Genomic DNA, 23,885 nt, shown 5'->3' with positions numbered 1-23,885 from the left:
TTCTATTGTTATTTACTTCTTTTGAGGCATTCAATTTGGTACTTCGTCTCTTATGCGGAACAGCAATTGTTGTGTATGTACCACTCAGGGTTGCTAATGAAATATTTCACAGTGAAAGCAGATGTTCCGATACTTGTCAATAAACTAACGGATCTATAAAAGCATATTTAGAATGACAAACTTTTGATGTTTCATTAACTTTTACCTTTGTTCACCTTTATACGTTTACCTTTTCTTTTCTTTACTCGCCTTACGACTCTGTTAGACACAACTACTATATTTGGTGTATTTTACCTTAAAATACTTTTTAAATTTCTTAATATTGCTTTTAAAAGAATTCTACAAAAATATCCTTGACTAGTGTGAAGTTAGATATAAAAAAAGAAGAGAATTGAGATGAAATAAAAAAAAATACATCTACGACGGGCGCGAACCTAGCATAGGCCGGTCCACAATCGAACGCCTAACGCACTGAGCCAACTGAATTGTTGGAAACGTGATTTATATTTCTAGATGTAATGTCTATACTGTAGAAATATTAATTAAGTTGATTTCATTTTTTAATTACTTCTGTAGAATGCTCAAGGTTTATCAGAGCCTGATAGACTTACAGAATAAATAGAACGTAACAATTTTAAGGTTAGCTTAGTTCTTCGCGGAAAAAACGTCGAAAAAATCGGTTTTTATTTTTTTTAACAACGGCGCACCAAACCGAAAAATCTGAAAAAATTCATGAACAATACTTATAACAATATACTGCTACTGTAAAAATATAAATGTGGACACTCTAGAACTTCCATGTGAAATCTGCATTTTTTCGATTTTTATGAGGTTTTTGATTTTTTACAAGCAGGATTTCCCTTTTAAAAATCTGAAACTAATTGCAAAGTATGTATTTGGGTTCTCTTGACATGTGTCAGATGTTTTTCAGAATTTCTAAACGTCATTAACTAGGGAAAATAGGCCCAAAACTGATTTTTCGATTTTACCCCATAACTACCCTCCCGATCGAAATACAGGGTTGAAATTTTGCACAGTATGTTTTTTCTTTGTGTTCTATCGAATGGCACATCGTCGATAAAATTCGGTTCAAGGGCATTTTTGACTATCTTATCCGGCTATACCCATTGGCTATTTACAACCAAAAAGTTTGAAATTGGTCTCAATCGCGTGTATGCTATTAGGCAGAATGTTCATGAATTTTTTCGTAATTTTTTATTGAACATGTGATTTTTATTGAACGTGTGATTAAAAATTAATTTGGATGAGCTCTTTTGACCATCTTATATCCGGCTATACGATTTTTCATACTTACTATTTGCAAAAAATCTGAAAAAATTCACAATCATAGGGAATAATATCTACAATTTTGTAGAATTTTTCTAGAATTTTTAAGTATACCATTAAATAGGGAAAATGTGGGAAAAACCAATAATTAGTTTTTACCCTTTCACTACCCTCCTGGTTGAGATAAAGGGTTCAAACTTACGAATATACATATAATATATATTTAAATTTTTTGGAAGGTTAAAAAATGTAATTAAAAAAGTAATGAAAAATAAAAATAAAACTCGCTGCACGCGGGGACTCGAAGGCTAGCTCCAGATTGCGATTGATACGCTCGACGGCTCGACGGCCGAATTTCAGATTCAGTTTCGTTTCCGTCAAGCAGGCGTGGATGTGGATGGAGAATGCTAAAAATAGATTGTGGCTGGCGCAAGCGCACAAGCAGCGCACACGGACAGAGTAGAGGTACGCTGGTGTGTGTAGCGCGCGTGCAATCGAACAGGCACTCACACGGACAGAGTAGAGATACGTTCGTGTAGCGCGTGCGCAGTAGAAGCAACCTGGCGACGACGGTGCGTTAGAGTGGGGGGTCGAGTCGGCTGAGCGAGCGGAGGGGAAAAAACCCACGACCCATGATTCTGGCATCACTGCCGGACGGTGGACATTTGTCAAATAAACTTGCAGCAAAATTGTTGCCGCAGTTTGTGGGCAAACTTTTACTTTAACGGACTCAAAATTTGTGCCTCTCTCCTATAAATTATGATGTATTTGATATGTAATCCAGTAGATTTGTACCCGGGGCGGCTGCAGGTCGAAGTTTCGATCCTGTAGGATCAACGGTTCAGGAGCTATGCTTGCTTAAAGTTCAGCAATCCGCAGTGTTTTTGACGGGGAAGGGCGCCGCCATATTGGTTTATAGTGACGATCGCGACCCGCTAGATGGCAGCACAGGCACACGGTAATATCGTAAACATAGAGACAACTGGTACCTTTACCCTAAATATCGACAAATTCGGAGAATCAACGGTGAAATGATGTACCCCCTCTGATGACCAGAGTAATATGTGACACGTTGCGCGTGCGCGACGGGGATTTAGTGGGGCGAATGGAAGACACGTTGCGCGTGCGCGATGGGGACGCAACAATGACATGACATTTCGCAGGTTTTAGGTTATTGCCGCGTAAAATTCACCCATTTACATTATTTCCCATACTATGTAATTATTGATCCCTTTATGTCTATGTTGTGAGTTGTATTTCTTTAAAATGTAACGTTACAAATAAAACATAATTTGCCAATTTATCGTGTAGAAGAAAAATGAGTGAATTTATTATCCCAGTCTCTTTTATGCAACTATTTTTGAGGAGCGTATGAGGGTTAACAGTGTTAAAATATATTATGATTTATTGATTTTACTGAAATGTAACTCAGCACTACATACATGCAGATTTCAAGATTTTTTTCAATTGTACATATAGTAATTAGTAAGCATTCATACTTCGCTTCACGACTGAAACTTCCACATGTTACAATTAATTTTATTTATAATAAAGAATGTTTACAGTCTCTATTTAGAACGACCCATATGATTCATATGTACATAATAGGTACGATACGATACGCGGCAATAACCTAAAACCTGCGAAATGTCAGTCGTTGTTGCGTCTCCATCGCGCACGCGCAACGTGTCACATATTACTCTGGTCATCAGAGAGGGGGTACCTTGTATTCCCCTCGAGTGACGGTTCGGTCACTTTCTGGCGACACTGCATGTAACTCTGCCGTTCTTAGTCCAGCCAAACATTTGAGTCAGCTTTGGGCAAAAGGGCGAAGATAATGTTAGTGTGGAATCTTATCGGGAAGGATGATACCGCATAACAACACGAACAAACCTCGGCCACGTCTTATCCGCCAGCCCTCGGCTCGTAACAAGAATAAAAATGTGTCGAAGACTGTTTTAAAAACCAGTTCCTATGAAGGGATGATTAAAATCAGCAGTTGTTCCTTCGTTAGCGTCCCTTGCACAGAGAATACGTTGGCATATTGCGCTGTTGCGACTGTGTCTCTCGGTAAATTCATTAATAATTCGTAGAAAAACCGCGAGGCATTCAATGTACCGTAAAAGTGGTGACTCGAGCGCCAACTCTCGAGCAGCCAGGGGGTTCTGAAGGGGTCTCGACGTCGTCCTTCCTTTCGCGCCTTCTATTCCCCCTTTTCAGGCCGAGGAAGATCCTCAGTCTGGTCCGGCGTATTTACTGAAACTCCTTTCATTCTTGAAAAAAGAATCCCGGAAGGAGAGGCGGATCGCGCGAATGAAAACGCGAGTGGGAGGCCAAGAATGAATACGGTCGGGGAGGGAGGTAGAGAAGGAAAAAGGCTAAGACGCCTGATCTCGAACGTTTCTTTTTTGCTTTCAGGGACCAGCCTTTTCGCGGTGGCCGCGCATGAATTTGGCCACTCTCTCGGCCTGGCGCACAGCTCGGTTCCTGGAGCACTCATGTACCCGTGGTACCAAGGATTGACCTCTAATTACGAGCTGCCGGAGGACGACAGACACGGGATTCAGCAAATGTACGGTGAGTCTCTTTACATGTCTGATGATTATGTTCGAAAGTAGTTATCAACGACACCCCAAGCGTTCGCGCGTACTGACACGAGAGATAATTCATGCCACCCTCCCGCGTCGTGTCTTCTCTACCCTCTTGCAGACAATCTAGGGGACATTTCACAGTCGCCTTAGCGCACGGTATTAAAACTAAGAATCATCATTTTTTGGACGCTAAATTCTTATCGTCGCGTCGGGCAGAATATTCGAATGAACAAGTTTTGTGGAACAGTTTCGTCCAATCTTTGTACCGGCTGTTTCAAAATGTCGCGACCGCTATAGCGTGCGATTCTGCATCTCTAGAAAATTGTTTTTTTATTGCATCCTATAGTACTTGTCTATAGGCAATCCTCTGTAAAGGCAAAAAGGCCGTTAACACGATAAACGCAAAACAATATCCCCTCCAGTATAGTAATGTGATCTCGGCTCGGGTATATCGGTGTGAACTACTACTAATGCGACGCGGAAAGTCGCAGTCGTCGACACAGTTCAAAGGCCCGTGCGTTCGCACAATGTAACACACCAATATAAAATCTTCTTTATTATTACTGTTTCGCGGAATCAAAATACACGGGCGCGTGTGCTGCTTGGTACGAGTCGGCCAATCGCGACGCGCTACCAAGTCACGCATGCGTCGCTCAACTGTTACGTAATCGTGACGGCGAGCGACCAATAACGAAGCATGATCGATCGATCATCCAAATCGATGCCCTGCGACAATAAAAACAAAGTCGACAGGGCACCTTTAGCCAGTCGAACACAATTTAGAACACCAAATCGATCGACGTCACGTTCTAACGCTTTTTTCGACCAATAGTCCGTCTCAAAGACTGGTCAGTTTTGAACGGAATCGCTCGCGCGTGCATTTTCACGCCGACTTTTGTACACATTAACGGATCTGCCCTTCAAACGAAGGATTCGCTCATATTTTTGGCACCCATTCAATCCGGTCCTTTTTCAAGGATAGAACGGCTATCCTTGGGATGATCAAGTCACACTAAACTTGATTAAGCCCGGCGACAATTCGCTTACGAAACAATTACTTATTTTTTTATGAAACTTCCGCCGATGTATTTGTGGCATTTTTCTGATTAAAATAAGACCAAACACGATATAATTTCAACTGTATTTAGTGGTTTAATTGACGACGAACGTTTCGGGCGCAAGGAAGGACAGCGTATGGGAAAGGAAGAGTCGCAGAGAGTCGCCCGCTCGCGGTCTCTCTTTACACGCGCTGTCCTTCTTCACCTTCGCCTTCGAAGCTCAAAAAAATAGTGTCCCGTCTACGAAAAATGCAAAAGAACCTCTACGAGGCTTTTAAGTTTATAGAGGATTTACTGTATTTTATTCTATATGTCTACATACATCCAATACAATTTTTTCGTATTTAACGTTCACACAAATAATTCGTTCAACAATCATATTCTTGATCGAATGATTTTCCGTCGGGGAGAGAGTAGAATCGCCACCGAGACACATGCATCGCGATTTCGAAAACACGGTATACAGGGTGTCCCAAAATTCGTAAACTTCCCGAAAGGGGGTAGTTCCTGAGACCATTTCGAGCGACATTTTCCTTTGCAAAAATGTTATCCGCGGCTTTGCGTAGGAGTTATTAACAAAAAAACAGGGACCAATCAGAGCGCGACCTAGACGCAAGTTGTCTAGATGTCTTGTATCTCGGTCGCGCTCTGATTGGTCCCTGTTTTTCGTTAATAAGTCCGAAACAAAGCCGCGGATAACATTTTTGCAAAGGAAAATGTCGCTTGAAATGGTCTCAGGAACCATCCCCTTTCGGGAAGTTCACGAATTTTGGGACACGCTGTATACAGGCATGTGACGGCATTCCTTTGAGGAGAGCCCATATAAAGTTGCCGGTGCGATTGAATTAGTAAGATCGTGTCGGCGCGCGGCGAAACGATTGGTTTTCCCGGTGGTTTCGCGTAGACCGGTGGAGGTAGGAACGCGGGCGGGTCGCCGCTTTGCACGCAAATCTTGACAGCACGAACGCGGGCAGCGGGTAATTGAAGTTTGAAAAATATATGACTGGCCGACGAATTTCACGATAAATCGGAAAAAACAATTTCGTAGGATAATCGCAGACGGTGGGCTGCGGCACGGCGCGGCGCAGGAAGACGTCCCCGCGGTTAGTATAACAACGGGGCGAAATGAAACGTGAATAAAATATACAGGAACGGGAGACCCGCCCTTCCCTTCGCTTCCAGCATGATGTCGACCGTATATTCGAATGATTTAGCGTTCCGAAAAAGCTTCGCAGATCCCAAAGAATCGCACGCGCGCGTGTTCCACGTTCCGCCAACTCCTTTCTCCCCTACCATTGCCTCTATCTCCTCGCTTTCTCTTTGCCCTCGACTCATTTTGCTCGGGCGTCCTCCCTCCCTCTCGCCCACATCCTACTTTGTTTTCCTTTCATCCCCTTCGCCCCACCCCCGAGCATCTCGATTATATTCGTCCACGTGATTTTCTCCTTTTGCTCATCGTTCTCCGTCGGCTTTTTCTTTACTCGCTTTCATTTCCCATTTCCCCTTTCATCCGCATTATTGACACGTCGAGTGCCGCGCGATCGTTGCACGTGAAACACGTCCGATTCGTAACAATAACTTTAACACTAGGCTTAAGGGGCCTATTCATGAAGGATTTTAACGATTTAAGGGGCTAGTATAGGCTCGGATCGTAACTAGAAAATAACTAGAATCTCACTAGAAAAATGGGTCGAAATGTCCTTATACGAGCAAATTTTGGGCTGGGTGAGGGCTCATTCGAAAGAGGAGGGTTCACCGCATGGTGCTCTGGTCATGAGGTTAACGAGATCATGTTTATATCTAATAATATGAGTGTCCAAAGTAGGGAAAAAATCGAGAAAAAATCCCGCAGACTTCAATGTATTTTTCTGTCTCCAAAAGCCTTTTTTGACTGATGAGATGACCAGAGCACCATGCGGTGAACCTTCCTCTTTCGAATGAGCCCTCACCCAGCCCAAAATTTGCTCAAATAAGGTCAAACAACTTCTGGGCGCAAACCCATGTTTCGACCCAAAATCTAGTAAGATTCTAGTTATTTAGAAAGGAACTTTGTATGTACGCAGTCTAGTTATGATCATGTAAACTAGTAGCAATTTTTCGGGTTCGCAGTCATCGACTAGTAAAAAGTAAAAAAGGTAAAAAGTACTATTGATTTTAATGTGGCTTTAATTACGGTGATTATTTACTTGAAAGAAGTTAAAATGGTTTCACGTGCACAATGTAAATCCATGGATTGGCACGGTCGCCGTTTATTCACTTAATAATCAGAGTTATATCCCTTTGTGCAAATCTCGTAATTGAAACGTACAGTCAAAGTTGAAAAGCTCATATTTGTTTACTATTAAGCTACCGCTCGGCTCGTTGCCATTTAACTTCGTTACACAGTTTTGTGTTTGCGTGTGGCCGTCCCAGTTGAATATTGCGAACAATGATATTATGTAAACGTTCGCTTCTAACTGAAAAATACGCGGCAATCATGTCATACCCTGCAGCAAAAATTTCTCCCGTGACAAATCCTCAAATATTGCCCTCGACGTAATATTTGCATATATTTTCCGTAACGTATAAATGCAGATTAAAACAATCGAGCTGACATGAAATAACTGGAATGCGATTCGAACTTTATAAAGCAAGCTCTCAACGGAGCATGGAAATTAAACGAACTGCATTTTCTTTCAGTATAGTCGAAGAATAAGAACAATTTTCGAATGTACGAAATGTTTTAACTGGGAAACAAAAAGCAATACAAATCGCTTTACTTGTTTTCTAAATTAATCGTACATACAAATAGAAATACAGTAAATCCTCTATAAACGCAAAAGCGTCGGGGGAATTCGTTTGCATTTATCGTAGAGACGGGACACAATTTTTTACTACGTTTTTATTTGCTCGCTTTCTTGTCTGTCTGTCTGTTTAGTTTGCACAAAAATATTTGTTTCCGGGTGAATATGTACCCTTATATTTTCCTTTCGATTATGACAATGTCATGAAACACTTCTCCTTTATTTCCTTGGTGCATTGTGTTTCTTCTCGATACCTGATACACGAAACCTCCCCCACGGAAACAAGAATTTCTGTTCCCTGGTGAACATTTTCCGATTTTCTTTTTGCAGCTTGCCAACCTTCCGACCTTATCTGACGCTACTGCGCTTAGCTCGGTATCTGCGAAATTTCATCTCCACTGATACCTTCCAGATGCCGTTCATATTTTATGAATCCTACTGACTTGATCTCTTCTTCGCGCGTCATATACACTGTGGTGGACAAAATGATAAGCCACTGTTGTACGCACACAAAATTTCATATATGTACAGGGTGGTCCACTCAACTTGCACACCTATAGTAACTTCCAAAGTATGCGTTGCACGAAAAAGTTTTGTATACAGAAGTTGCATGGTCTGAAGGGGTACATTATGTAGTGTATTTATCTTTTTTACAGGTGGAAGCGTTTTACAGATTTGAAGGACGACTTTGTTTTTTTTAAATGGAACACTATATTTTTTATAGCAAAATATGGAAGAATGTCGAATTCTGAATAAAAACGTATTGACCATTATTAGCCCTAATCCTAATAATCAACGAGTAATTTCACTTTATTTCCTGAAAATTTTACTCGTTAATTATTAGGTTTAGGGCTGATGAAGGTCAATACTTTTTTACTCAGAATTCGACATTCTTCCATATTTTGCTGCAAAAAATATAGTGTTCCATTTAAAAAAACAAAGTCGACCTTCAAATCTGTAAAACGCTTCCACCTGTAAAAAAAATAAATACACTACATAATGTACCCCTTCAGACTATGCAACTTCTGTATACAAAACTTTTTCGTGCAACGCATACTTTGGAAGTTATTATAGGTGTGCAAGTTGCGTGGACCACCCTTATGTTTTATCACCCTGTGGGTGAGTCACCTAACGTTGCCACCTCAGATATCTTTGTTGTTTTCAAAGATACGTCAAATGTCTGAAGGACAAAGCTGAATGCTAAAATGGGGCTCATACGATGCAAAAAAATTTTTGTTTTTATGTAATTTTTTTAGAGATATGAAGGTCACCTTTATTTCTTTTTTTTTTTAATGGAATGAGGTATTTTTTTAATACATCAATCGATGCAGCTGGACAAGTTAGTAGTTCAGGAGATATTTCCATTTAAATAATTTTAAAACACCATTGCTGTCGTAATAAGACGTTGGTGTTTAATTACTAGTGTAACCAAACAAACGTTGATTTGGCATATAGATTTTAAATAATCTCATAAGATTTTAAATAAAAAACAGTAATGGTAAATATAAATAAAACAGTAACTGGTGACTGTAGAAATTTGATTGGTCGACCCAATTCGAAATAACCTGCTTTGAATAAATTACGTGGCGAATTTTTAGAGCGTTATCTCGCAAATGTGAAACGCTTTCAGTTCAATGAAGCACGCTCTTCTTTCATAAAGAACTAAAAAATTTTAATTTCAAATAACGATATCCGCCCAGTAACCCAGTTTCTCACAGTTTGTGATCATTTTAATTAATTCGGCCCGATACGTCATAACGGGTGCATCACTTTAATCTGTTTCCGTTGAGGATGTTCTGGAGGTACAATAGGGAGACAAAAGTACAAGAAATTCGAAATCCATCAATACATGGCAATGAAAGCCATTCAAATCATTCATTTCTTTCTCTACAACTTTCATTGCATTTCAGTAACACATTCTTGCTCAATTTTACATTCAACTGCGTAAAATGAACGTACATTTTAAATATTGAAATTTGTATCGGTACGTTCGAATAAATACATTTTAAAATCCGAATGAGAACATTTTAAAATTTGAATAAAAACATTTTAATTGAAGTCTTTCGACGTTTCGAGACCAATCAACTACGGTACGAAAATACAGTAGAAAAGGTGAAAGGCTGTTCGTGAATTTGTTCTGTTTTCCACATAACAGAAAAGGTCGCGGAACGGGAGCAATGTTGAAATTCTTCGAATCGACTATTTCATGCTCCCTCGTTAGACTTCCGCGTTCGATCTGCCGACTCGGCAGCTACGTTAAAAATGCATTAGCATCGCGGAGAGTGTCACTTAATTGTAAGTCACACTGTCATTCGCGTACTCCGCCATTGAGCTAGGGAAACGACACGAAGTACTGACGGCGTGAACATCGGATAATAACAAGATCAAAGTGAAGGAGCTTCGAGATAGACGGTCTCGTGCTTGCTGGACCTGAAAGGATTAATACGCGAAGAAATAATCGGTATTTCTTCACTTACGTTTCGACTCGTCAAACATTATAGTAATTTCCTAGACCATTTGCGGGAAACAGAATGGCAGTATGAGGTTTCACCTTGGCCATCAAGAAGTGTCCAGACCATAACCCCTGTTACGTTGGTGACACTTGACCCTTCCGGGGATATGTGTCGAAACAAAGGACCTATATTCAAGAACAAGGGCTTACTCAGAATCGATAGAGATTAGGTCGCGTTTATTTTTTTAATGCGAAATATATGTATATCCGCAAAAACCTGAGATGTGAATGTTAACTCTCATCGATTTAAATAAAAAATATAGGAGTTTATTCCAAACTGATTCCAAATACAAATTCAAACGAACGTCGGTCCTTAATAACAAATCGATCGGCATCAATGCCAACGTATCTAACATCTAATTCTTATACGTTCCTACAAAAAAGAACATCGAAAAGTAACTGTTTACCTTATTATTTCATCGATTTTTTATCATTGTGTCAATTTGACACCGAGGGACAGATTCGCTTCGTGAAATAAGGGACCGGTGAGGGTTAATTAATTTCTAATTACATTCGTAATACTTTTTTTTTAATTCAACTAGAAAATGATTCGGTGAACCTATATTTATTTCGCACAAAAATTCCAAATTTCTTGTATAATATATTGACTAGTAAACACATTAATAAAAAGGATAATGTTCAAACACATTATGTGTTCTACTAATTACAATGTGATGATAATCTACATAGTTGAAAAAATGGTGACCACTGGGGACATTCGATCGACTGCGATTAGTAATAATCCGCAGAGTGACCGTGGCAACGACCCCGGCCGTCGGGGGCTGCCGAAACGCCGCCGTAAGGTACTCCATAATCTGCTTGTCGTGATTGCGGTAATTACTTTGAACGAGTCTCCTTAAACGAGTATCTCCGGCGTCGGCGTTGGCGTCGGCGTTGGCGTCGGCGTGGCTAAAACCGCTGCTCGAAATTCAAGGACGACGATACTGGCAATTATCGAGAGTCGTCATTCTAATTGCGCCGCGGCGGTTAAGGGATGAGATTAGACCGGGCGGGCAGATCCCGGTATCAGCGTCTAGTATACACCTCTCTCTCTCTCTCTCTCTATCTGTTTATCCGTTCTTCTGACCTATCTCTTCCTCTTTCCCTTCCGGTTCCAGCTGGCTGCGGAACCGGCTAATTGGTGGGTTTCCAGCGAATATTAATTATCATTCGATTCTGGGACACACGACGTTCCTGAATAATGCAATAATGCAGATAGCGGGGTTGCGCATGATGTATACTTTGCGCGCCGCGATGTATTATGCATTACGTTTATTGCCCGCTGACTTCTCACTTGTGTAATCTCTGCTTACCGCGAGAACTGTCGCGGTCATTCCATTTAGAAAAACAAAGTCGACCTTTATATGACTTTTACGCGTCCACTTACGAAAAAATTCAAGCCTCTCTGCTGAAACATTTTTTGCTACGAGTAACAATAGCGAGAAAATCAAGATGTCGAAATCGGGTGGGACACCCTGTATAATATATGCAAAATTGTTAGATTTACTAACAATAAGTGATCGAAACGTAGCGCCGAAAGCATCTCAGCAAATTAAATATTTAACATTTACGATCGATAATCGGGATTATTGTATATAATATAAATGTATAATATAAATATTGTTATATTATGAATTTCATTATAATGTTAACCGGTAGATCCACAGTCATTGCTAACTAGGGCTAATGGAGAACGCATGATCGTGTTCCAGGCGCTCCCGAGGAGAAACTGTGGGCCAATCTGCCAGGTGGTCCACCACCTCCGGAACGTCCTACAACACCGAGAACAACAACGACAAGCGTCGCTACGACCTACAGACCATGGAGAACAAGACCGACAAAGCCGAATCACTACCCGAGCGACGACCGACCACGTCGCCCTGATCGCTACCCCCAAAAGCCGGATTATAGAACGGAAAGGCCGGAGGATCGACCTCAGAGACCTCACAAACCTCACAGGCATCACACAACAACGACGACTACAACCACAACCATGAGGACCACAACGAGCACGCAAAGACCAAGGTATCGATGGACACCAACACCGAGGGATGACGTGCCGGACAAATGTGACACAAGCTATGACGCGATCACCATTATTCGCAGGGAAACCTTCGTGTTTAAGGGCAGGGTGAGTTCTTTGCGTTACCATGCCATCCATTATCCATCGAACCAGTCCGTAATGGAACAAAGCGATTTTTACCACTACTCCACAGCAGAGTTGGACAAGAATTAATTACATCTTCAATTACATGTGCAAAAGTGGACTATAATTACAATAAGAAAACGGTGAAATGGTCCAAAATATAAATATTAGTGGTTTAAAAGAACAATTACACTGAAGTATTTGTTAGACTCAATTAAAATTACTGTAATTGTGTTAAGTAATTGCAATTACTTCTTTCACAATTACTGATTGAGCGAAAGTAATTGCAATTCCAATTACAATTACTGTAATTGTAATTGTATTTCTGCAATTCCAAATTACAGTAATTGGTAAGTAATTGTAATTACATTTTGCCCAACTCTGCTCCACAGTAGACTGGAAACCCGGTTTTCCTGACCGAAATTCAATTTCCGAGTTTCATATTTTGAAAACATTTTTCTACGCATCAATCGATAGCCCTTCGAAGCTTGAAAATCCAAAATATTAGTCATTTTATAGAATGATGCGCGCCGGGTGATACTAAATACATTAAAGAATCGGTAAAATGTTTGAGATAACATTTTGGCGAAGTTTCCGTTTACGTCCGTGCTCAGAATTGGTTGAAATTTTGGGAATAGGTTCTTTTCTGACTAAAATGATGATTGCCAGAAGGATTTTTGGCGACTCGAAAAAAAATTTCGTACCATTTCAATGTCACTCCCTACCTTACCGACGATTTATTGCCGAAAATCTTGAAAATCTGCAATTTTTACCATCTTCAAACGTTTGTAGCTCATTGCAACGTCGACCTATTTTGACGAAATTTTCAGCATATGTTTAATTGACACAGATCTACGAAACGTATTTTTTAAATTTTCAATATAGGCCCATATAAAAAAGATAAAAATTCAACTTTTAGTATTTTTTTCAACAATTCCGATCAATTGCAATTTTTGAAAAAATTTCTTTTCACATCCTTTAGTAAACTAATTGCTCTATCTTCCCAAAAAAGTTCAAATCGTATAGTAAGTACAATATTAAAAAAGTTATCGTCTTCTTTAGAACGGTCTTAAACTTTTGTCCGCTACTGTACATATTTAATTGCAAAAATGGATCATCACCAACTTTGTTGACCTCGTAGCGCCATAAAAATTCACACATGTGATCTACAATTGAATACTTATTATTTTCTAACATGTTTTCAGTATCTCTGGAGGATCGGTGATCACGGATTATACGAGGGCTACCCAGCAGAGATCACACGTCTGTTCAATTTACCTGAAGAAATCGACCACGTGGATGCAGTTTACGAGAACCCGGAGAAGAAGATAGTGTTCTTCATCGGGAGAAACTATTACGTTTTCAACGCCAATAACCTGGAGCCTGGATATCCGAGACCATTGACTTCGCTGGGACTTCCTCCATCCTTAGAGAAGATCGATGGCGCGATGATTTGGGGATACAATCAGAAAACTTACTTTTTCAATGGATCTATGTATTGGAGGTATTACTGTTAATACCTCATCTCGTATTCGAGAACAGGCTTGATCAATTTGATAAAAATCGTTGTTAAATAACGATATTTAAATTAATTCGAGTTATTAATTGTTTCTAAATAATTGTTCGAACTATTTCACGTTGTCAGAGAAATCTTAAACCTTTGCGAATAATGATACTGATATAGTGAAAGTTTTTCTGACAACCAGTGGTGCACTCAGGGACCACGTGGCCTTATTCTGTATAAAGACTGCTTTGTAATCATCATTTTATTTACGCAGGTTCGACGAATCCGTAAAATTTGTAGAACTGGATTATCCAAGAAACATGAGTAAATTCGCTGGTGTTGGGAACGATATCGACGCTGTATTCCAATGGAAGAATGGTAAGCAATTTTTCAAACGAAACATTGAAAATAATAAACGAATATAATACTTGTTTCTTTTTTTTTTAAGGCAAAACGTACTTCTTCAAAGGGAAAGGTTTCTGGGAATTCGATGATTTAAGGATGAAAGTCGCCCACGAGAAACCAAAACCGTCCGCACCATTCTGGATGGGTTGCCCACGAGAATTAGAAACGAACGACGTCGAAAGTTATCCAAGGAAATCGAAGATCATGGCCTCGAGTGACGCGCCAACACTGCCAACACTTTCTCTCGCGTTATTTCTTAGCATATTGTTTAGCAAATATTTATAAACTGTGATATTTATGTAAAGCCGCGTACAAACGCGAGCGCGTGCACGCAGCACGCGCTCCAGTCTGCACGCGACCGAATTTTAATGCACTTCCCTTATACCGATAATGTATAATTAATAGTAATTCTAATAAGAATATTTTTAAATAATTTTAACGAGATAATTTTTAAGTAATTTTAATAAAGAATTTTAATAATAAACAACGACTCGCCGCTGACTCTACAATTCTTTCGTCTAACCGAAACACGTTATATCTCCTGGTGAATAAAACACTTACAAGTATGTACTTCCCACTTATTTTCTATAATGTTGAGTCACCGAGAAAATTTGTGTTTCTTTAATGAATCTTTATCAAAAGTCTTTCATAACAAAATTTCGCTTTTGTTAGCGGAGAAAATGTTTGTAAATTATCGTCCAAGTTTTATGAAATAATATTCCGTAATGACGAAATGTAAAAGCGGCACACGCTTTCTCGGTTACCTAATATGATTACTTTTATTCTCTGTTTGAAAATGTGATGTTTACTCTCTAACACGTTCGCTATTGGCATGAGATAACTCCTAAGCATGATCTGTTTTCATACTTTATACAGAACACTAACTGTGAAGACGAGATATCAGCGAAAATAAATAATCACAGCGAACGTGTTAAATTAGAATGATTAAACTAAATGGTTTAGAAAAGAAACACCATCGAGGCTATTATTTAACTCATATATTTAACAAAAACATGTACAGTTTTATTTGATTCATCGACTTCGAAACGATATGTGAACAGAATCTCTTTACAATTTTTACATTTGGATTTTCGACAAATAGATTCTGTCTTTGCCTACTCCCTTTGGTGCAGATATTTGGAAAAACATCTCAATTGAGCAACAAAATTGCCGCGGCCACAGTGTATTCAGAGAAGCGTAATTGCACAAGTTGAAACTTGCCGTTGGACTTGAACTCGACTGTGAGCATAAACTATTTGGAAATTTTTTCATCGTAATCACACATTTATCGACTCTTTATACCTCAGTTCCCCCCTCCATAAAATATTTCATATTTAATCTGTACGATAATAACGGTTCGTTGAACATTGTGTTTCTCTCTCCTGATGCTAGAGACGTAGATCTGGTGGCGAGTATGGGTCCCAAGGGTTAAGCAATCTCAACGTAGTTTGAACAATAGTGTCCACCTCTGCCATTCCACCCATTCCGGTATCACCACACATAAGTGTTTTAGAAATGCATGTGACCTCCTTATATCCCCAGGACTTAAGTAAAGCTATCTACAAACAGAAACATGCCAAATCATTTAGATAAGATATGCTGCAAGGTAATAAACTTTCAGTTTCACTCAATCTAAATCCTCAATCGTCAAGGTAGCATCGCAAAGACTACGTGGAATATTTTGAATCCATAATAATTCGACGATATTTTTTAAAAGCTTCAGAGTGCTGTATATTTTAATATACGGGTTGAATTGACTTAAACATTTGGTTATAAAGTGTAGAGAATCAAACTAGAGATACGTTAGACTTCCTGTAGACAATTAAGGATGAAATTTTGCATTGTTTAACGATTCTGTTTATCCTGACAAAACTTCGTACAATTAGTCAATGTACATACAGCTAACAAGTAACTTTGGTTCTAAAACTATAGCCAAATAATGCTACAACTACATGAACATAGTCATTGAAATTTTATCGAAAATAAGACACCCTGAGGTGAAATATTAGATAAAGCTAATAATACATGGTTTTAGAGGCAGATCCTTGATAATTCATAGATATTTATTCTATGTGCTTTGAGACAGTTTAATCATAGAATGTAATCATCATGGAATGAATCATGTAAAGAAGATCTCCAAAAAAATATAGAAAGAAACTGTTTTTGCAAATTCAAACCTTTATTTCCTGTTTCTCAATGTTATTAATTAGCCTTCTTTCCTTTATGAAACAACCAACATTTGTTGTATAAGGAACTCCTTGTGAATTTAGTATTCAAGTTCATATACTACAAATAAAAGTAAAACAAATTAAAAAGAATTGTGTTAGAAAAACTTCTCGTAAGCACATTCTTTTTGTAAGCACATTCGCAATGTTATATTCCTAAAATGATTTCGACTATTTATAGAATTCGATGAAATGCTGTAAGTTTTGATGTAATGTAAAACGTTTATGATCTGATACTGACGATATTGCAATATACTACTAGCATCTACAGTTTTCTTTCTAAATAAGATGACGACGTTTTCTATTGCAAAAAGAACATGTTTATCCCCTCTCCTTCTTTTGAAGTTGTCTGCTCGTTACCGCTTAGTCCGACCACTTTATATTTTGCTGCTACATTCAAGCTTCTGGCACATTCTTCCTATTCCTATAGGTACCTTCATTTGTAATAGGTGGAAAAGCATACCGAGCAGTCGACTTATAGCAAAAGAAAACTGTAATACATTAGAAGACTGCGGATCTTTATGCAAAATGTTGTCGGCGAAAACCGTATCAGAGAAATCTGTGTCGGTGATTTCCATGGGACCCCTTGTTTTCAAGGTACCTAAATGATCGCGCCCGACGGAAGGTTAAAATCTTTTACTATTTTATATTTCGCCCAACCGATTTCTTTGTAAATGCATAAAGATCCGCCATCTATACATCAGTAACAATATTACTTTAATAAAATCCATACCTGTGGGGCAGTAACAGGATGTTCCCACATCTTTGTATTCATAGCAGGACAAAACACCAATGGCTTTTTAGGATTCCAGGCACGTGCGACGCAGGTCAAGATATTATCACATATACCACTAGCTATCTTGCCAAGTGTGTTAGCATCTAACGGAGCGATCAAGAATAAATCAGCCCATTTAACTAAGTCGATATGCAACACCGGATCGCCTCTATCTTGCCAGGCAGCCCATTCTACAGTATCCGATAAAACTTGAACCCCAGGAGGTAGTTCCGCCTCTTTTAAAAAATGCTTCGCCTTCTCCGTCACCACTACTCTTATCTCCAAATTGTGTTGTCGTAATCTGTCTATTAATTGTGGCAGTTTAATTGTAGCTACGCTACCGGTACAACCGAGCAGAACTCTCTTTCTAGTGTTGCTTGCCATTTCGACTGTTTTTCCTTTTTAATTTTCCTCCTAGCAGTTTTTGTTGTTTATTATTTTCTTTTTGTCCACTATGTGAATCGTATTTCTACGGTATTAACGATATCGATAAACAATATGGAATAGGCCTGGTCCATCCGAACACGACAGAAAGTATTTTATAATATCTTAGGCCGCCTGATATTTGAGATACTTTGATTAGCTGAATCAACACAGAACTACATTGTGTAACGGAGCTCTAAATTTGAACAACGATTTATCCACTTAAATCTATCCGACAAACAGGCTAATGTCTCTAAGTGACAGGCAGTATTTAATACTGAGTAGATCGCTTTTGAAGGTTTTCTTCACTGCACTGTATTATTTGTCACTTGAATGTGACTATAGATTAAATGAAATACGCTTTCCCAGAAACGTTAATGCATCGCTGACCAATATTTTTCGTACAAGCACATATATATGCATATATACTACTATTTAAGAATTTTACATGTACTTCAGAAACCCATGGGTCCGTTATCTCGAAAATGACTAATAAAAATCAGATGACATAAAGTTCATAAATGCTAGTCGATCGACAAAAACTTCGATAAGAGAATCGATTAGTAATAAATCACTGCCGTTATGTCTCCTTGACCTGGTCAGCGTATCCGAGAGTGGACCAGTCTTCCTGTGCCATCAATTCATTATCCATACGACAACCAAGATATTCCTTTGCTATGCCTCTGCACAACGTATTTTCGTTCTTATTCTCGTACAGGCAACGCATATATTTGAGCATGAGCACTTTGCAGAAACCCTCATGATCGAGAGGAAAACTACCCTTCTCTGGTGGAACGGGAGTAAACGACTTCTGCGAAAACGTGTATGTGGTCATCACTACCCCGCGCCGCGTCGTTCATGCAGAACAATCAATTTATATGTAGAAACGGAAAAAACAAATTGAACTGCAATCCTCTTTTACGTAGACCTCCAACAAATCTCACACGAAATACTTTAACGCCATTACTACAGAATGCAGAGACGGTAGCGCCACACACCTAATATATACATGTATAAATATATATGTATATATATGTATATAGTTAGGAACAAAAGTATTGGCTTACCTGGCTTTTAATTATGTAAACGCATATACAGAGTATCCCAGAAAGAGTGTCGGGAAGAGAAAGGGATGATTCTTCAAGTGGCTCTATAAGCACCTATTTCCTTAGCCATTTCGCGCCGAAACGTTTTGTTTTCGAGTTGTTAACGAAAAATTCGGACCAATCAGAACGCAGCTATAGCGGCAGTAATGGGATATTGGACGGGCTTTTGCACGCATGCGCGAGGTTTGGCTGGGTTTGGCTCAAATGGGGTACTTTGGGGTACCTTCAGGTACCTTGGACACTGTTGGACACCTCACTGCACCTCACATAATTTCGCAAAATTTGTTATGATTTGATTTTGAAGAAGGAATCGATCAATCAAATATTGATAATAATCTAACAAAAATTCGTATCACGCTTGTCTCGTCGTCCGTCTTCTCCTGTACTCTTCCAGTACCAGAGAAGAGAGGAACGAGAGTCAGTGTCAGTGCAGTTTCTCGCGCATTTGCGGCGATTTCAGCCTGTTTCAGCCTCAGTAACGTAAGCTTCTCGATAAAATAGGGGTTCCTGTGATGTGAGCAGTGAGCACGTGAGCACCATTTGCTTTCATCATAAGGTTATTTTTTAAATTAAAGAGGTTATACCATTGTAAATATTAGTGTAGGAGCTAGCATAGCATGTGCACTATGATACATAGCTCGACTACTTGGGAAGGAGAGGAGGAAAAAGGAAGGAGGCGTTTCGTCCCAGGCCCGCCAGAGGACTCATCAGTAAGGCTGACTGGCGGACCTTGCCTTAGACGTGGGGATGTCGGAAGGCGATTGAGGACGGTATATATGCTAATCGTTGAGGAACGAGTACTTGCGGGAAAGGCCTAGTCGAGTGCCTGTCCCTCTTGTGGCGCATGTCTGAAGTTCGGCCTCCACACGTCGTGTAGTCCTACATTAGTGATTAAATCATGGAAGATGATAATTCAACGAAAGGAACTGATGAGGAAAATAAGTCGACAGAGGAAATAGATGAAGAGAATGAATGGTAATTATTTTTCTCGGCGCAACGGTTCGATCAATTTCTACACTAAATGAATATAGCTTGAGAGGCATGAAACGTTTTAGTCCGGGTTTGAACCAAATAACGCTTCCGATTCGGATTTGAATCAGCAAAGATGCCAAGTGCTATTTTATTGGAGGTGTTTCGTCCTAGGCCCGCTAGAGGACTCATCAGTAAGGCTAATTGATGTTAGTTTAGTAACTTGTGAGAAAGTCTTGTTCAACCGCTTGTCCATCTTGCGGACGTTTGTCGAACCAAGGCTTTAACTCTAATTTTTCGCCACACTAAATGAATATAGCTTCTACGGACTAAAGCGGACTAAAACGTTTCATGCCTCTCAAGCTATATTCATTTAGTGTAGAAATTGATCGAACCGTTGCGCCGAGAAAAATAATTACCATTCTTTCAAATAATGCAATCGCGAAAAATACCTCCTTTAGATGAAGAGAATGTTGAGAAAACAGATTGGAAAGAGTTGGTAAGCTGAACAATGTGTTACAGGAAACTATAACCTAACTAAAGAATCTGTTCTATTATAAAGCTTTGATGAATTAGAAAGCAATTAAACTATACGATTTTTAAATAGAAGTATTTCGTGTTACATACAACAATTATAATAAGAAGCTATAATTGTAAATGCTTTCTCAAATATATCAAGAAAGAAACAGTCTTCTAATTTCATAAATAAAAATAAAGTATTGATATCATTTCTAATCTTTACAGTGTTTTTTCGTCACTGAAAGTGTTATAAGATTAATAATTATAAATGATCATGATAATGTGGAAGATTATTAAGACTACTCTTGTAAAATATTTCATTTATTGAATTTATTAAAAAATTGTATTTGTTTTTAGGGACTTGTAGATGTCTTGTGTAAAGCTTGTGAAGACCTAAAGTGGAAGTCACCTACAAAAATTCAATGCGAGGCTATTCCGTTAGCATTACAAGGTATCGACACACAGACAAGGCATCATCCAATGTATTTTTGCAGCCCACTTTTTAAGGGGTCCCATGGAAATCACCGACACAGATTTCTCCAACACGGTTTTCACCGACTCCAGATTTGACCGACCACAAATTTAAGACAACCACACAGTATGTATTATCATATGTATTACCATACAGTATTATTATACTGTGTCTCAAGTCGTTGTGGATCAAATTCGTTGTCGGTTAAAGGCGTTGTTGGCCAAAGCTATTGTTGGTCAAATCTGGAGTCGGTGAAAACCGTGTCGGAGAAATCTGTGTCGGTGATTTCCATGGGACCCCTTAAAAAGTGGGCTGCAAAAATACATTGGACGATTGGTCTGTGCTTATACCCAGTCAGTGGTATCGATAAGTACAGCTTGTCAAATCTAGCTGTGCGGCTGAAAGTCCCCTGCAAGGGGAAATGTCCCCGCTGCGCAATGGTAAATAGGTGGAACCTCGCAATGATGGTGAACTGATCGTCACTTGTCAAACGATGCACGTGGCGACAGTTCAGTTAAAAAGTAAAGTGACACAAATGTATTCACATAAACATATAAACAGTTATTTTGTATGTTTACTGCTGTAAGAAATAATGGACAGTAAGCACTTTCGACGAGGTGTGTACCTTACCGTTCATATGTTGCGTCCTTCTCTCGTCGAGTGTGGTCTTTGTTTTTGTCTGCACATTCCTATGTTTTGGTCAACCGCACAGCTAGATTTGACAAGCTGTATTTATGTTGAAAGTATGAAATTGGAGAAGCATATGGATGATTTACATTTGTTTTGTATGTTCAACGTATAGGTAAAGATATAATAGGATTGGCAGAAACTGGATCTGGCAAAACAGCTGCTTTTGCGCTTCCTATTTTACAGTCATTATTGGAAAATCCGCAGAGATATTTTGCCTTAATTCTAACACCTACCAGAGAATTGGCATTTCAAATATCAGAACAGTTTGAAGCCTTAGGTAACAATGGTGCCATTGATGTTTTGTTTTTTATCGTTAGCAGTTCAAATAATCCTGTTACATTTCAGGGTCAAGTATCGGTGTAAAATGTGTCGTGATAGTAGGAGGAATGGACATGATGTCTCAATCATTATTGTTAGCAAAGAAACCACATGTTTTGATTGCTACCCCGGGAAGATTGGTCGATCATTTAGAAAACACCAAGGGTTTTAATCTACGTTCGCTGAAATTTCTGGTGATTATTAATATCTCTTTTTACATAGAAATTTATATAAACGACAAATAATCCGTATAATACTTTATTCTCGCAAGGTTATGGACGAAGCAGATCGCATTCTGAATATGGACTTTGAGGTAGAGGTTGATAAAATTTTAAGAGTAATTCCCAAGGAAAGGAGAACGTTGTTATTCTCTGCAACAATGACGAAGAAAGTTCAAAAACTGCAACGCGCGTCTTTGCAGAATCCCGTTAAAGTAGAAGTTTCAACGAAATATCAAACAGTTGAAAAGTTGCAACAATATTACGTATTTGTCCCAGTAAAATTCAAGGTATAAACAGCCTGCGAATTATTTGTTATAAATGATTGTATCGAATAGATTATGTTTACTTCTTCGAAATTCGAATATTTTCAGGACGTTTATTTGGTGCACATATTAAATGAACTAGCAGGCAATAGTTTCATGATTTTCTGCGGAACTTGCAATAATACCGTTAGGACTGCACTTCTTTTACGAAATTTGGGCTTTACCGCGGTCCCATTACATGGACAGATGTCGCAAAACAAAAGGATAGCTTCCCTTACCAAATTTAAAGCGAAAAATCGTTCCATACTTATTTCTACAGACGTTGCTAGCAGGTAAAAATATCTTATCGAATCGATGTATTTATAAGATTAATGTACTTTCATATATACTTTGCTTTTTCTAGGGGTCTTGATATTCCTCACGTAGACATTGTAGTAAATTTCGATATACCTACGCACAGCAAAGATTATATACACCGAGTTGGTCGTACCGCACGAGCTGGCCGTTCTGGTCGTTCCATTACATTCGTAACGCAGTATGACGTGGAATTGTATCAGAGAATCGAACAGTTAATATCCAAGCAATTGCCCCTGTATCCCACAGAAGAAGAGGAAGTAATGGTACTTCAAGAAAGGGTAGCTGAAGCGCAACGTATTGCAAAAATGGTAAATTTAATGTTTCAAGACCTAATTCGTATATATATTAATAAAAGCAACATTACATCTAACACGTTCGTGTATTATTCCAGGAAATGAAAGACATTGAAGATAGTAAAAAGTCAGGCAAGAGAAAGAAGGGTGGTGGAGACAACAACGAGGATGACGACACTGAGCAGTCTATCGGAGTGAGGAAAAGAATAAAAGGCAAATTTAAGGGCAAAAAGGGTTGAACCAGTTGGTTGACTTATTCGATACGTTTGTTAATTTTTAATAAATAATCTCAACACAGGATAATATTTAGTTTTATTATCATTGTTGTTTGTTTTATTTATAAATCTGATCACCATTCCTCTCATATGTATGTGCATCCAAAACTCATAGTTGGTATTAAAATCCTTAAGTAACTGTCAATTTACAAAACCACATTTAAGTTTTTATATGCGATCTTTGAAACTCTGTTTTCAACAGAATAACAGAAGTGGATTTTTCCGTTGATGAACCGCCGAATCGGTTACCGCCATGTCAATTTACCACTATACGTAAACTAATAATCAAATTAAATGATAAAATCAAAGCTTTTACAAACAAAAACCAAACATTTCAGCTTTACAAGCTGTTAAGAATAAGAGAAATATCTTAAATATGTTAAGGAAATCAGTTATTCTGTAATAATAGATTTCTTTAAGTATTTCTTTTTACAAAAACAAATATCTATATTCAAATAAAAAGTATAAAATAGATCATAAAAATCACAATCTTTTTAACCTGTGTCATTTATCACTTGTAGTAATAACTGTTAGCTGATATTAATAAAGCACCAAAAGCAGAAATCGTCAACCTACACAACCAATTTAGTCTTCCGTTCATACGTCTCTACATATAAGTTACAAAGCAGAACCAGTTTTTCTAGAAAATGCGAGATAAAGATTAGGAGCATGTAAATATACATTCGAAGAGCA

At 38.7% G+C, this 23,885-nt stretch overlaps 4 protein-coding genes across 9 annotated transcripts in view; 2 read left to right on the top strand and 2 right to left on the bottom strand.

The window, feature by feature from the left end:
- Mmp2 (Matrix metalloproteinase 2) overlaps nt 1-14,773 on the top strand; it is a 187,833-nt gene extending 173,060 nt beyond the window's left edge. For all 3 annotated transcript variants that reach the window (XM_076426243.1, XM_076426242.1, XM_076426244.1), the window contains 5 exons: nt 3,706-3,864; nt 11,944-12,362; nt 13,583-13,881; nt 14,156-14,259; nt 14,330-14,773. In XM_076426243.1, the coding sequence (XP_076282358.1) occupies nt 3,706-3,864; nt 11,944-12,362; nt 13,583-13,881; nt 14,156-14,259; nt 14,330-14,571 (1,223 nt within the window). In that variant the 3' untranslated portion in view covers nt 14,572-14,773. The remainder of the gene's footprint in view (nt 1-3,705; nt 3,865-11,943; nt 12,363-13,582; nt 13,882-14,155; nt 14,260-14,329) is intronic.
- Nucleotides 14,774-15,269: 496 nt separating this feature from the next.
- On the bottom strand, nt 15,270-17,670 carry Ppcdc (phosphopantothenoylcysteine decarboxylase). 2 transcript variants are annotated; one of them, XM_076426252.1, is made up of 3 exons: nt 17,245-17,670; nt 16,464-16,572; nt 15,707-15,845 (listed from the first exon to the last, which is right to left on the bottom strand). In XM_076426252.1, exons 1-2 carry the CDS (start codon nt 17,668-17,670, stop codon nt 16,489-16,491), a joined length of 510 nt encoding a protein of 169 aa, XP_076282367.1. In that variant the 3' UTR covers nt 15,707-15,845; nt 16,464-16,488. The 2 variants fall into 2 exon arrangements, with proteins under 2 accessions (XP_076282366.1, XP_076282367.1); XM_076426251.1 differs by lacking the exon at nt 16,464-16,572 and having other exon boundaries at nt 15,270-15,845.
- A 151-nt stretch (nt 17,671-17,821) lies between these two features.
- Nucleotides 17,822-18,948, bottom strand: LOC143209925 (cytochrome c oxidase assembly protein COX19). Its single transcript, XM_076426254.1, has 2 exons — nt 18,777-18,948; nt 17,822-18,707 (listed from the first exon to the last, which is right to left on the bottom strand). Exon 2 carries the CDS (start codon nt 18,542-18,544, stop codon nt 18,290-18,292), a length of 255 nt encoding a protein of 84 aa, XP_076282369.1. The 5' UTR covers nt 18,545-18,707; nt 18,777-18,948; the 3' UTR covers nt 17,822-18,289.
- Nucleotides 18,949-19,595: 647 nt separating this feature from the next.
- Pths (probable ATP-dependent RNA helicase DDX47) lies at nt 19,596-23,232 on the top strand. 3 transcript variants are annotated; one of them, XM_076426248.1, is made up of 9 exons: nt 19,596-19,790; nt 20,246-20,283; nt 20,661-20,754; nt 21,578-21,742; nt 21,811-21,977; nt 22,055-22,291; nt 22,376-22,599; nt 22,671-22,932; nt 23,016-23,232. In XM_076426248.1, the coding sequence occupies exons 1-9, from the start codon at nt 19,775-19,777 to the stop codon at nt 23,154-23,156; spliced, it is 1,344 nt and encodes a 447-aa protein (XP_076282363.1). In that variant the 5' UTR covers nt 19,596-19,774; the 3' UTR covers nt 23,157-23,232. The 3 variants fall into 3 exon arrangements, with proteins under 3 accessions (XP_076282363.1, XP_076282362.1, XP_076282364.1); XM_076426247.1 differs by having other exon boundaries at nt 19,596-19,814; XM_076426249.1 differs by lacking the exon at nt 20,246-20,283.
- Nucleotides 23,233-23,885: the final 653 nt, after the last annotated feature.

Source organism: Lasioglossum baleicum, chromosome 6 (assembly GCF_051020765.1).
Source record: "Lasioglossum baleicum chromosome 6, iyLasBale1, whole genome shotgun sequence".
NCBI lineage: Eukaryota > Metazoa > Arthropoda > Insecta > Hymenoptera > Halictidae > Lasioglossum > Lasioglossum baleicum.
The sequence above is the reverse complement of the archived record's forward strand: the minus strand, read 5'-3'. Positions and strand labels throughout refer to the sequence as shown.